At 39.4% G+C, this 13,335-nt stretch overlaps 1 protein-coding gene across 2 annotated transcripts in view; it reads left to right on the top strand.

The window, feature by feature from the left end:
• Positions 1-7,562, top strand: part of arsg (arylsulfatase G) — a 162,534-nt gene extending 154,972 nt beyond the window's left edge. The window contains exon 12 of one of the 2 annotated variants that reach the window (XM_028819132.2): positions 4,571-7,562. In XM_028819132.2, the coding sequence (XP_028674965.2) occupies positions 4,571-4,842 (272 nt within the window). In that variant the 3' untranslated portion in view covers positions 4,843-7,562. The remainder of the gene's footprint in view (positions 1-4,570) is intronic. The other variant, XM_051936241.1, reaches the window with a different exon arrangement.
• Positions 7,563-13,335: the final 5,773 nt, after the last annotated feature.

Genomic DNA, 13,335 nt, shown 5'->3' with positions numbered 1-13,335 from the left:
ATGTGCCAGTGTACTTGCATGTAAACAGAACTCAGAAATGGGCATTTTTGCCATGTCTTTAAATGTTCACTTTCTGTTATCATATTTTTTACTTCACCTTTTCCTGTGGAGTGTACCCACTTAACTCAGTCCAAATACTGACAATTAGTGGTGAGCAGTGACATGCGGTGAGGTTCATGGCTGGTGACTCCTTCAGAGTCAGATTTACAAACATATGAACCCCAAAGAGTAGCTCATTCACTATTCAGTTGGCAGCCAGCATGCACATGGCCTACTGGTTATGTTTCATATCTCATCAGCATTCTTTACACACACAGGTAAGGCACATATTTGGCTGTGAAAGAACGTTACATTTATAGCAGCGAGAGAGAGCGCATTTGCTCCTCACCCTCCGTGTGTTCTAAATTTGCGATTCCTCAATTCATACTCATTCAAAACAAATGAAAGTATAGAGTAGTGTACAAAAAAATGGATTTCAATTTTGACATAAATTGAAATATTTAGTTGTTTTTAAAAGTTTTTAATTCTGATGCATTAATTAATTTTAATACAGACGGTTCAACAAAAGGATAACAAGAAAAAACAAAATATTTTATTTAAGGACAAAATTTAATTTTTAAGTATTGGATTGGTTTTTTTCTTAGTCTGATTCCATTTTTTATAACATTGTAAACCATTTATGGTTTTACCTTTGTTTGTAAATGAAGTCCATGCGCTTATCCTTCTCCACGAAAATCTCTGTCACTTTCTTGTAATAGTCCTCCTTATTTTCTTTTTATTTTAAAAATATTAATCTTCCATTTTGGCAGTGCACTTGACTTTCTGATATGCTAACTTATTGGAGCCAAGCAGCAGCAACGAGCACCTGTTGGGCTCACAGGCGCCCCCTTCAGGGCGGCACGGTACTGTCTGCCTCACCTTGTGCCTTTTCTCTGCGGTTTTATGTCCGATCAGCAAGACTAAATACAGTGCATCCGGAAAGTATTCACAGCGCATCACTTTTTCCACATTTTGTTATGTTACAGCCTTATTCCAAAATGGATGAAATTATTTTTTTTGCTCAGAATTCTACACACAACACCCCATAATGACAACGTGAAAAAAGTTTACTTGAGGTTTTTGTAAATTTATTAAAAATAAAAAAACTGAGAACTCCCATGTACATAAGTATTCACAGCCTTTACTCAATACTTTGTCGATGCCCCTTTGGCAGCAATTACAGCCTCAAGTCTTTCTGAATATGAAGCCACAAGCTTGGCACACCTATCCTTGGCCAGTTTGGCCCATTCCTCTTTGCAGCACCTCTCAAGCTCCATCAGGTTGGATGGGAAGCGTTGGTGCACAGCCATTTTAAGATCTCTCCAGAGATGTTTGATCGGATTCAAGTCTGGGCTCTGGCTGGGCCACTCAACGACATTCACAGAGTTGTCCTGAAGCCACTCCTTTGATATCTTGGCTGTGTGCTTAGGGTCGTTGTCCTGCTGAAAGATGAACCGTCGCCCCAGTCTGAGGTCAAGAGCGCTCTGGAGCAGGTTTTCATCCAGGATGTCTCTGTACATTGCTGCAGTCATCTTTCCCTTTATCCTGACTAGTCTCTCAGTCCCTGCCGCTGAAAAACATCCCCACAGCATGATGCTGCCACCACCATGCTTCACGGTAGGGATGGTATTGGCCTGGTGATGAGCGGTGCCTGGTTTCCTCCAAAACGTGACGCCTGGCATTCACACCAAAGAGTTCAATCTTTGTCTCATCAGACCAGAGAATTTTCTTTCTCATGGTCTGAGAGTCCTTCAGGTGCCTTTTGGCAAATTCCAGACGGGCTGCCATGTGCCTTTTACTAAGGAGTGGCTTCCGTCTGGCCACTCTACCATACAAGCCTGATTGGTGGATTGCTGCAGAGATGGTTGTCCTTCTGGAAGGTTCTCCTCTCTCCACAGAGGACTTCTGGAGCTCTGACAGAGTGACCATCGGGTTCTTGGTCACCTCCCTGACTAAGGCCCTTCTCCCCCGATCGCTCAGTTTAGATGGCCGGCCAGCTCTAGGAAGAGTCCTGGTGGTTTTGAACTTCTTCCACTTACGGATGATGGAGGCCACTGTGCTCATTGGGACCTTCAAAGCAGCAGAAATTTTTCTGTAACCTTTCCCAGATTTGTGCCTTGAGGCAATCCTGTCTTGGAGGTCTACAGACAATTCCTTTGACCTCATGCTTGGTTTGTGCTCTGACATGAACTGTCAACTGTGGGACCTTATATAGACAGGTGTGTGCCTTTCCAAATCATGTCCAATCAACTGAATTTACCACAGGTGGACTCCAATTAAGCTGCAGAAACATCTCAAGGATGATCAGGGGAAACAGGATGCACCTGAGCTCAGTTTTGAGCTTCATGACAAAGGCTGTGAATACTTACGTACATGTGCTTTCTCAATTTTTTTTATTTTTAATAATTTGCAAAAACCTCAAGTAAACTTTTTTCACGTTGTCATTATGGGGTGTTGTGTGTAGAATTCTGAGGAAAAAAATGAATTTAATCAATTTTGGAATAAGGCTGTAACATAACAAAATGTGGAAAAAGTGATGCGCTGTGAATACTTTCGGATGCACTGTACGTCACACACATTTATTAAAGATATTAGACAGACTGTGGAGAGTCAGGGTGTATAATAAAAGTGTCTGCAGACATGACATTGTCGACATACAGAGAGACCACAACAGGCACACGCCAATTGCAGGCATCAGCCCAGTGTGTGAAGGATAGCGCAGTCGGAGGTGAGGTGAGGCTCGTCGCCACAGCACCTCGCGTTTCTCCCCAGTATTTGAACAGGAAATGTGCTATTTCAGTGATTTTGACTATAAAAATGATCAAAGTTATTGGAATTATACAGACAACAAATATGTAGCACAGACCAGTGGACAAATTTATTTTCTGTTATCATCATTAGTTTTCTTACTTTTCATGATGACAGGTGAGGCTCTGCTTCACTTGCCTCCCCTGACCTCATGTCCCTGGTGGTGAGCAGTGCTGTCACGGGTGCAGATGACACTGAATACTAATGGGAAGCAGCTACTTCAGCACATGTGAGCTAATTAATAAGAAAAGGCTTAAATGACCAGAACGTAAAAAAGAGTAAAATCTTAAAAAGCAAGAAAAAGAACAATATCACACACACACATGCTTTCTACATTCCCCTAAAAATGAAGCAAAACTATTTTGTAATTTCTAGATTGACATAAAAAAGTCAGGAGTCCAGCTGAAAGCAGAAGGTGGTTGGGACTGACACCTGCACTTCAGGTGGTCCACAGGACTTGACTCAAGGACGGCTTAGTTGAGCCTTTTATTACTAATCAGCAGACAAATGAAAGGAACATTGAAGTAGCGGCTCTGCTTTAACATTCAGCATCATTTGCACCCGTGTCTGCACTTCTCATCACTTAATCATCAGTATTTGGATACAATTTAAGGAGCAAAGTCCACAGAAATAAGATGAATAAAAAAGAATATGATAAAATAACCTTTTTAAAGATATGGCAAAAATGCAAATTTCTGAATTTTATTTACATGTAAATATAAAGGTGTGTATTTCTGAATGAAAAAAAGAAAAGCGTTAATTAAAGAATTAGATCATTTAGATGTAAGGGTGACCCATTTATTTGTGAAACTGGCTGGAATGAAAACCTGCAGCCACAGTAGAACCCCAGGCCTGAACTTGGGACGCCATACTTGATGTTAATGATTTCTGCTTTTTTATTTGAAGAGGTTATGGCTAAAGAAGAGATAGAGGAAACAGACAATTTATGATAACTTCAAGAGTCCAGTTACTAAACAAAAAAAAGTTGTGCATTCATCCGATAATCCTTTAATGAAATATAATTATTATTCATTGTGTTTAAAGAAATAATGAAAGGCAAACACAATGAAGAAGACTTGTCATTATTTTCTTTTCTATATGTTTTGCTCAATGAATTTTCCATATAAGGCGAGTGATGCAGGCAGTTAAGCAGCCTGTTTAATTATCCTCTTTAAACTTGGATCATTTTAAGAGAGTTTATTATGAACACCCAGGCTGCATTTGTCTGGCTCTTCAGAAATGCCATGACCTCTCAAAGTGTATTTGAAGATTATCACAGTGGTCGTCTATGAGAAAGTCATGTAGTCAGAACAAAAAGAGCTTTTTAAAATGTGGAACAGATGCTGTTTTTTTTTTTTTTATGTGAATGACGATGCCGTACTACAAGTCCATCATAATAACAGAGTCGCATGCAGAATTACAAAGCTTGGAGCTCACTATCTTTACCTACTCTGTTTTTATGTAACCATAAAAATGATGAGCATCTCAAAAGTCTGTCTTTGGGAAATAATAGATTTTACTGCCAGTGACTGAAGTAGTACAGAACTCGGAGAGTCTCGAGGGAGCCTTCGCTTAAACAATAAAGCATGGAGAATGTGTATGAAAAGGGAGCAAGTCCAGATGCCGAGCGCTGCTGTGGCCCCTTTTATACTGTACATATTTATATAATACAATGGTTTTTTTTCCTTGTATTGAGTGCTTTTTATATCCACCTTTCTTTTAGGGGGAGCACAAGCCTGCAGGGGTGACATAGGACCAGAAAAATTGCACAATCCACCGCTCATTTTTGATCTTTCCCAGGATCCTGCCGAAAGCGTACCCCTGGACCAAAGCAGTGCAGAGTACTGGAGAGTCGCAGACCGCATTGCTGCCAAGACAAAGGCAATGCTGCAGAGTATAGCCAACGATAACACGTCCCAGGCAGATTACACCACTAAGGCTTCGGCGGCGCCCTGCTGTAATGAGCACCATGTTGTCTGCAGGTGCTGGGGGTAAGGATCGAACAACATCTGTCGTGGGTTCAAGTTAACCTTGAAGAAAAGGAAGTTTGTGTACTATTTGTGCATCATGTGCAGTATTTGGTTTTCTTATGGGTAAAGCGCTTAAGAATGAACACCTGCTGAGCTGTCCATTAGTGTCATTCCTTTTCAGCTTTGCAGGTGATAATCAGCTTGCTGTCATGTTTGAATTGGCTGAATGAAATATTCTGGTAATGCCTTTCCCTTTTAATCACCGGTCAGTTTGATCAACTGAAAAGATACCTCTAAAGAATGGAAGAATTTAAGAATAAGCTTTGGACGGTGAAGACATCCCCATAGTACAAGTACTGTTGAAATTTGGAAGTAGACAGATAAATAAAATTGGAGTAATACTATCAGCTTGAAGCTACCATTATATTTTAGTTCAGGCACCGTACACATTTAAACCAATTCCTCCCTAAATATCAACAATAAATAAAATGTCCAACCAGAGTTGGAAATATTGTAGATCATTGGTATGTAGCTATTAAGAATGCTTACTGTTCCTTCTCCTTGGGCAATTCTGACCAATTCTATGGTTCATTCATCGTTTTGATGCTTACAAACAAAAGCTGAAAACTACAAAGCCAGGCAAGAGAACAGTTAAAAAGTGGGCCAGTGGCCGGTCTGTCCTTGCACTTCTACTCTTCTAACTACTTCCAAATGACTGGACCTCTGCTGATTTGACTGTCGAGATATCACACTAATAGGCCTCACTTCAAACAGTGAGAAGTCCAAATACAGATGAGGGACAGAACAGTTTGGAGTAGCCATAATAATTTAGACCTTGAAGGTAAGTTTGGTATTTTTCAAGTGCAAGTTATTTCTACACAACCATTGTATTTATGCATTTGCTAAGGAAAACTGTTCTTAAATTGTTTTCTATAAATTAAAAAAAATAATAATGTAACCGCTCCTGGCATTTTATAATGGCATCTTATGGGGCACATGTCACAGAAAACAAAAACATTTTTCAAGCCAAGAAAGTTGTCGAGCATTGATCCATGTCTTGTGATTTACACACAGCACACATTGTCAAAAAGCTTATTTATACATTTCATTTTCAAAGGAAAAAAAAAAACGCCAGTATTACGAGATTCAGACACTTTAAAAGAAGACCAGCTGTGCACACAACCTTAGCGCTTTCTTCTTCTACAACAATCTGCCCCAGTAATTTGGTTTCTACTTGTGCCATTTATGCAAGAACTCCCCCCAGGAAGGCCGCTGGTATCACACAACTAAACAGAAAGTGCACCCTCACTGAGAGAGAAACAGTACCAGGAATAAGCGATAAAATGATTACTGACAGGCCCCTGTTGTTGTCACTTCAAAGAGGGTGTATTTGGTAAATTTTTAGGGTTAGTTTTTCGGTAATGGACGATGTCCCATTGTTTACATGCTAGGACTAGCTATATGTTTGATTTTTTAATTTACAGAAAATGCTTAACTTTAGAACACAATTTTGTGTGCCAAATGCATATACACCATGTTTGTGAAGAAACAGCTGTGACTTGAAAAATACCAAAATGTATCCTTTAACTTTCATAAAACTCAGAAGATGGTAGCAGAATTCAAGAAACTTCCACCTGCTTACTATCACTTCCTCTAAATGGCTCAGCTGGTGGGGCATCAGAGTCGTTCAAGTTTCTGGACACTGTGCTGTAACAAAAGCTTAAGCAGGAAAAAAACATCACACTTCTTATCAAGAAAGCCCATCAGAGAATGCTGTTTTTGTGCCAGCTGAGGAAATTCAATCTCCTACTAGCGATATTCATGGCTGGGGTTCTGCCAGTTCCAATTGCAGCATGGTGCCACTTGCTTGGAATGACATACTACTTCTTACCAAGCAGGAGTTCTTCTGTCTGTTGCTAGAGAGATTCACGTTCATCTGACACTAAAACTCTATTGTGAGGAAGCATTGAATTAATCTGCCCAAACAATCCTTCTTTTCTTTGAGAATACTGTGAAAAATGATATCTTAACAAGTACACATTTCTTATTTTGAGGGAATGTATATCATATCTACCCACTTGATATTAAATATCTCAGCTAGCATTGTGCATACAAGATTACTTTGCTAAATTTAATAACTGGTTTTGAGTTATCTGACTTGGATATTAAAGGAATACTCCAACCAAAAATGATTTTTTTTATGTGATACTTACCCCATGTGGTTTATAGTGATGGCCAAGAAAAACTTTTAATCTCGTGGAGAACAGAGATGAAAATGTTTTTGATATAATGGGAGGATATGGTGAGCAACAGCACTAGAATCCATGAAGCCTACAAAAAAAACTCCATAATCTCGGCCCACCTTAAATCTCTTCGCACCTCACCATCAGCGTCTTTTGTTTTGTAAATGTGTGAATCAGCACAAGGAGCCTGCTGTCCCATCCCCTCCTTGACGGAGCTCAGCTCTCCCAGCTGAAGCCAAGGCTCTTTATCTGCGTGTGAGATCTGGAGTTGTATTGGGTAAATAATACAGTATATCGTTATTTGGAATACATGCATTTCATGTGTGTTCCGTGTCTACAAAGATCTGGGTAAGTGCAGGCTGAAAGGAAGTGCGAGGCAAGAAATACTGAACACATACCTATACCTCCAGAAAACGATGAGGGTCCACAAACAGAGAGCCTGTTCACTTGAGATTATGCTGGGGGGTCTTGGTGTGCCTTGCTCCTGCCAGTGGTCCCCTACTGCACCACTGGGGTTCCTTTACAGTAATCCCTCGCTATATCGCGCTTCGACTTTCGCGGCTTCACTCTATCGTGGATTTTATATGTAAGCATATCTAAATATATAACGCAGATTTTTCGTGGGTTTCTGCGGACAATGGGTCTTTTTACTTCTGGTACTTGCTTCCTCAGTTGGTCTGCCCAGTTGATTTCATACAAGGGACGCTATTGGCGGATGACTGAGAAGCTACCCAATCAGAGCACGCAGTTAAGTTCCTGTGTGCTGTTGATTGGCTCAGCGACGGAGTGCTGCATTAACCAGGAAGTCTCATCTCACTCATTCAGCATTAATGTGCTCCTGCTACTGCTTCAGGGGCCATGTCCAAGCGCCAACAGAAGATGCAAATGATTGCAGAAAAGGTAAAAGTTTTGGATATGTTGAAGGAAGGGAACAGCTACACCGCTGCAGGACACCATTATGGCATCAATGAGTCCACGATTCTTTTTATTTAAAAAGGAGGAAAAGCATATAAGATCTACGGCCGCAGTGTCCTTTAACCAGGGTGCAAAACGAGTTGCAAGTGGACGTGATAAGGCAGTAGTCTGGATGGAATCTGCTTTAGGGATTTGGATTGAAGAGTGCTGGAAGAAGAACAATGGCGGTGCTAAACAGTCGCCTGAAGAGGCTCCTTTAGAAGAGCTGTAACGCTATCCTTTGTTGTGCAGTAAAATTAAACTCATCGTTATCGGACAAGTCGTCGTGTCATTGTTGGTGAGTAACCATAATTATTTACGTACAGTACTTATTACATGTACATAGTGTAGTGTCGCTGTACACACATTTTGCTGTATACAAGTTTTCTTGCATTGTACGTATTTATTGCTGGTGGCCTGTCTGTCGTAATGGCTGTAACATATGTGATATCGGAGACGTTCGATATCTTTAAAATAATATTTAGGTTTTACTGTATATAAACTGTGTTTACATACATAATTTCAACGAATCTTACCTAATATCTAAGAGAATACAAAGGGTTTATGCTGTATAATTGTGCGTGAAATGTTTATAATAGTGTGGGAGAGTTTATAAGGGCTTAAAATATATAAAAATAACCATATGAACATATGGTTTCTACTTCGCGGATTTTCACCTTTCGCAGGGGGTTCTGGAACGCAACCCCCGCGATGGAGGAGGGATTACTGTATACCAACATCAATACACCTGCATGATGCCTCACAGGCACTGTAACTGCCAACTTACTTTTTTTTTAGTCATGCTGGTGTGTGCTCAGACCATATTGTGTGTGTGTGTTTGTATTTAAGCATTTAGTTATTTGTTTAATGAGCTCCAGTAAATAGCCAAATTTCCCCCAGAGAAAAGTTATATAAATCTATTTATCTAGTCCACCAAGCCATCAAACACAATTTATAACACTGTATATTTGTAAAGAGTGCTCTACCGGTCACTTTTTCAGGATCAAGCCTCATTCATAAACTGCACATTCCAGGTTTATTTTTATAATATCATTCATGTTAAAAAAAAAAAAAAAGTGGCTACCACTTCACAGCAGTTCAGCCCCGGCTGGAGTTACAACTGCAAGGCTTTTGTGTGTTTAGTTTGAAGCCTCTGCTTGAGGTTGTGGAGGTTTCCCCTGGGGACTTCCTCCCACGGCCTTCAAGACATGTTGTTATATCTACTGGTGTCTCGTCTCTAAATTGTTTGTGTGTGCAAATGTATCCTGCAAGGACCAGAACCACTCTTTTCTTTATGAATCATGCTTCCACAACAAGGGATTCACTCTCCAATGGCCACTTGGGGGAAAAAACAGGTTAAGAGGCTGAACTGATGACATAAGTTAGCATGTCTGGAGAGTAACTGATAACTTATCAGTGAGCAAATACAGTTGCCTTGCATGATGGCTTTCAAGAGGATTGGTTTTCAAAAGATATTGCTTCAGTTGGTGTTTTTATTGACAGTCTAAATGTTCTAATGTTTATTTTTAAAGCCAAAGAAAATCACTTATCAAAAGTGTATTTTAAAAATATAAAAACTGGAAAAAAACAGCACTTGCATGAATATTCAAACCCTATATGTCAGTATTTAGCACAGCTTCCTTGCACTGCAATAACAGCCGTAGTCTTTTAGGGCGACTCTGTGCCAGCTCTCCATATTGCCCAGGAGTGAGATTTCCCATTCTTCCTGGCAGATTTTCAGCTTGGCTGGATGGCACTTCTGAACTGCAGTTTTCAGAGAGTAACTGCTTCAGATCAGGACTTTGACTAGGCCAGGGCCGGCACCACCATTAAGGTGAATTAAGCATTCGCCTAGACCAGTGTTTCCCAACCTCGATCCTGGGGGCACACTGTGGCTGTAGGTTTTTGTTCCAACCAGATTCCTAATCAGTGACAGCACCTGATAGCACTGATCTCATTTAATTAGCTGGTATTATTTTTATTTTATTCTACATTCAGAAATGCACAGCAGCATGATTTTTAAATTTATAAGACATTTAGAAATATTTCTGCTTTTGCTAGAGATTTAAATGCTTAACTCTCTTTTGTTGATTTCTTTATATTTTGCCCTTTCTCTGTGCAGTTTTCCCCCTTTGTTGTATATTATTAATGACAATTGAAAATGAGCAGAGGAGACATGCTGGCAAACAACACTGAATAATCCCAGGCTGCAACTACTTTAGCGTCAGACCCAATTAGTAAATAATGGATTAATTAAACAATTAGAACACTTAGAAAAGTAGAATGAAAATCAAAATATTGCTAAAAAGAAAAAAATACATTATTCCCATATAACTGCTCAGTACATTTATATATACACAGTAGAGTCTCGCTTATCCAACATTCCGTATAATCCGACATCCCACCGCAAAAAAAAAAACGCATCAATCGGCAACAAGAACTGCAAGTTGCGAGTGTAGTCTATTTTTTTGTTGCCAAGTTAATTTTTTCTGTTGTTTTGTTGTAAAACATGATTACACTGGATTATGTGGCCAGCCCTCACCATCGTGTGTGCATGTGTCTCTCTCACGCTCTGTCTTGCTGCACAGGGAGAGACTGAACATGTGCGGAAATCATTGGCACGCACAAACCGAAAGGGAAACTGGCTTGTTCGTACACCGAGTGTGTGGTCGTGAACAGAGGCAAAAGTTTGGCAAACTTTTTGTCGTAACCCGATTTGTACGTGTTCAGAGACGCTCATGAACTGAGGTTCCACTGTATTAGGTTCATAGTGTGTATAATTATAACATAGTTTGACATTTAATAGGATTTTTCTTAACACCTCCCATTATCTTGACATTTCCGCTTATCCAACGTTCTGCCAGCCCATTTATGTCTGATAAGCGAGACTCTACTGTGTGTGTGTATATTATATATACAGTATATATATATATTTTTTTTTTTTTTTTACCATAGCTAGTTTTCTATATTGTTCCCAAAACACAGAACTTGGGAAATAACACATCACTTAAATAGCCCAGGAGTCCAATTAAAAACAGGAGCTGTTTGGAACGAAAACCTGTAGCCACAGTGTGCCCCCAGGCCCGAGGTGGGGAAACACTGGCCTAGAGAATTGATCATAAGGGTGGGGAAAACAGAGCCGCATGTGTTATCTACCAAACATGTGGTTAATAAGCTTGTCTTAGGGCACAAAATAACTTGGCACCAGCACTGATTATATGACATTCATTTAGTCCACTTTTGTCTTGCTGGAAGGTGAACCTTCTCCCAAACCTCAGTTTCTCAAACGACTGTAGCAGGTCTCTTCCAGTATTTCTTTGTATTTAGTTTGATCTTTTCTTCCATCAGTCTTAACAAGCATTATGCTACCACCAACATACTGTACTTCACTATAGGGATGGCATTTTTTGGCGGGTTTGGCATTGTTAGGTCTGCATCATATATAATGCTTTGAATTTTGGTTTCATCTGACCACAAAACCTTTTCCCACATCCTATCTGGTTCATCTTCTGCATTGTGGCACTGTCCTGAGTAATGGCTTCTTTCTTGTTACCCTTCCAACTGGGCAGTTGTTAGGAAGAGATCTTGATATTATGGACTTGTTTCAGCAAATGACTTCTGTAGTTTATTTAAAGTGATGAATGGCTTCTTTGCCACTTTATAACAAGACTACATCTTGCTTGTTTTGATGGGTTGGCCTTCTTTACACAGGGACTGAGTGGTGTGATACCTGATGATGGATTCAATAGTGCTGACTGGCAAATCCAAATATTTAGGATATTGTTTTTATGTACACTTTTCATGACTTATACATTTGAATTACTTTTCTTGTAAATTCTTTAATCTTTGGATTCACAGCCTGGCTAATGACTTCTGCACAAAGTGTTCTGTACAGTACATCTAGAAAATGTGTCCTTTACTCTTATTGCACATTGGTATAAACTACTATAATTTTGACAAGTTACATTTAAAATAAATTATTCAAATACTTTGCTTGTCAATTAAAATACTTATTGGAGGAATATAAGCAAGGATGTGCCCTTTTCCCTTCACTGGCCCAGGTGCCCTTTTAAGATCTAAGTAATAGGGCATGCCACCTTTTCATTGTAAGAAATGGAGAAAATGCAGGAATAAGCAACATGATTTGCTAAAGCCAGGTGAGCTACCATTTACTATCCCCATGGAACAATATGACCTATGACAATTATTACTATTCATCCCATAAAAACTGCATAATAAATTTTAGTGTGCTGGCTGTGCTTTTTTGTATGACGCCATGGCGTGGATGGCAGTTGTAATGCCCTTACTGTATTGACTTTAATTACAACGTATAATGCCACTTCTTTTAGTTTGCATCTTACGGTTTCCAGCCACTTCCCATGATTAGATTTTCTTGGCCCACTCACAGACCTACTGGCAAAATGAAAAGAAATAAACGCTTGAAATCTATCACTCTGGGTGTAATGAAGCTATATAATACACAAGTTTCACTTTTTGAATTGAATTACTGAAATAAATTAACTTTTCAATGATATTCTAATTTATTGAGATGCACCTGTAGATGGTCAAAAATGGAACCTGATACTACAACCAAACTGCGTTACCTTATAGAAGGCAGCTGAATTTGGCCAGCTGTCCCACAGTGACTTAATCCACTTCAAGGTTGGCTGGGGACCTGAGAATCCCCCGGCAACACTGGCAGGAACCATTCTGGAGTACAGTCCATTGTGGAATCTCTTAGTAATCTGAAATTGCGTTATTAGCATGTAGATTAACATTTACTACATATATACTTATTCTAATTTTAATATAAAGATATTACATTCTTTGCTCTGACAATTTTTAAACTCAAGAAGTAACTGCACACTGACTGAAATAGAATGACTTGTCCAAGTAAGCTTATTTTAAATGAAAAGGAAAAAAAATTTCAAATAAAGTAAAGAGAGAAATCCAAGCATATGTTTGCCCATGTTAATGATTACAATTTTTTTTTAGTTTGCTTTTAATAATTAAAAAATAGCTTAGCTGTATAGTCTCAAGCAGGTGTACTTAGCAATGACTGATCTGCTGTGGACACGACCACTGACCATTCTCAACTTTCTACATTTCCTTGCCAGACTTACAGTTGCGCGCGCACACACGCACACACACACACACACACACACACACGCGCGCACACACATTTTTCTCTTTCTGACTCTCAAACAAGTGAATGGAAATCCTACCAACATCACTGGATCTTTTAACATTCTGATTCTAGACATAAGAAAATATAATTCAGTCAGACGCCAGTTAAAAAAGAAAGAAAACAAAAACAAGTC

This window comes from Erpetoichthys calabaricus, chromosome 14 (genome assembly GCF_900747795.2).
Source record: "Erpetoichthys calabaricus chromosome 14, fErpCal1.3, whole genome shotgun sequence".
Classification (NCBI taxonomy): domain Eukaryota; kingdom Metazoa; phylum Chordata; class Cladistia; order Polypteriformes; family Polypteridae; genus Erpetoichthys; species Erpetoichthys calabaricus.
Note: the sequence above shows the minus strand (reverse complement) of the source record. Positions and strands in the feature narration are given on the sequence as shown.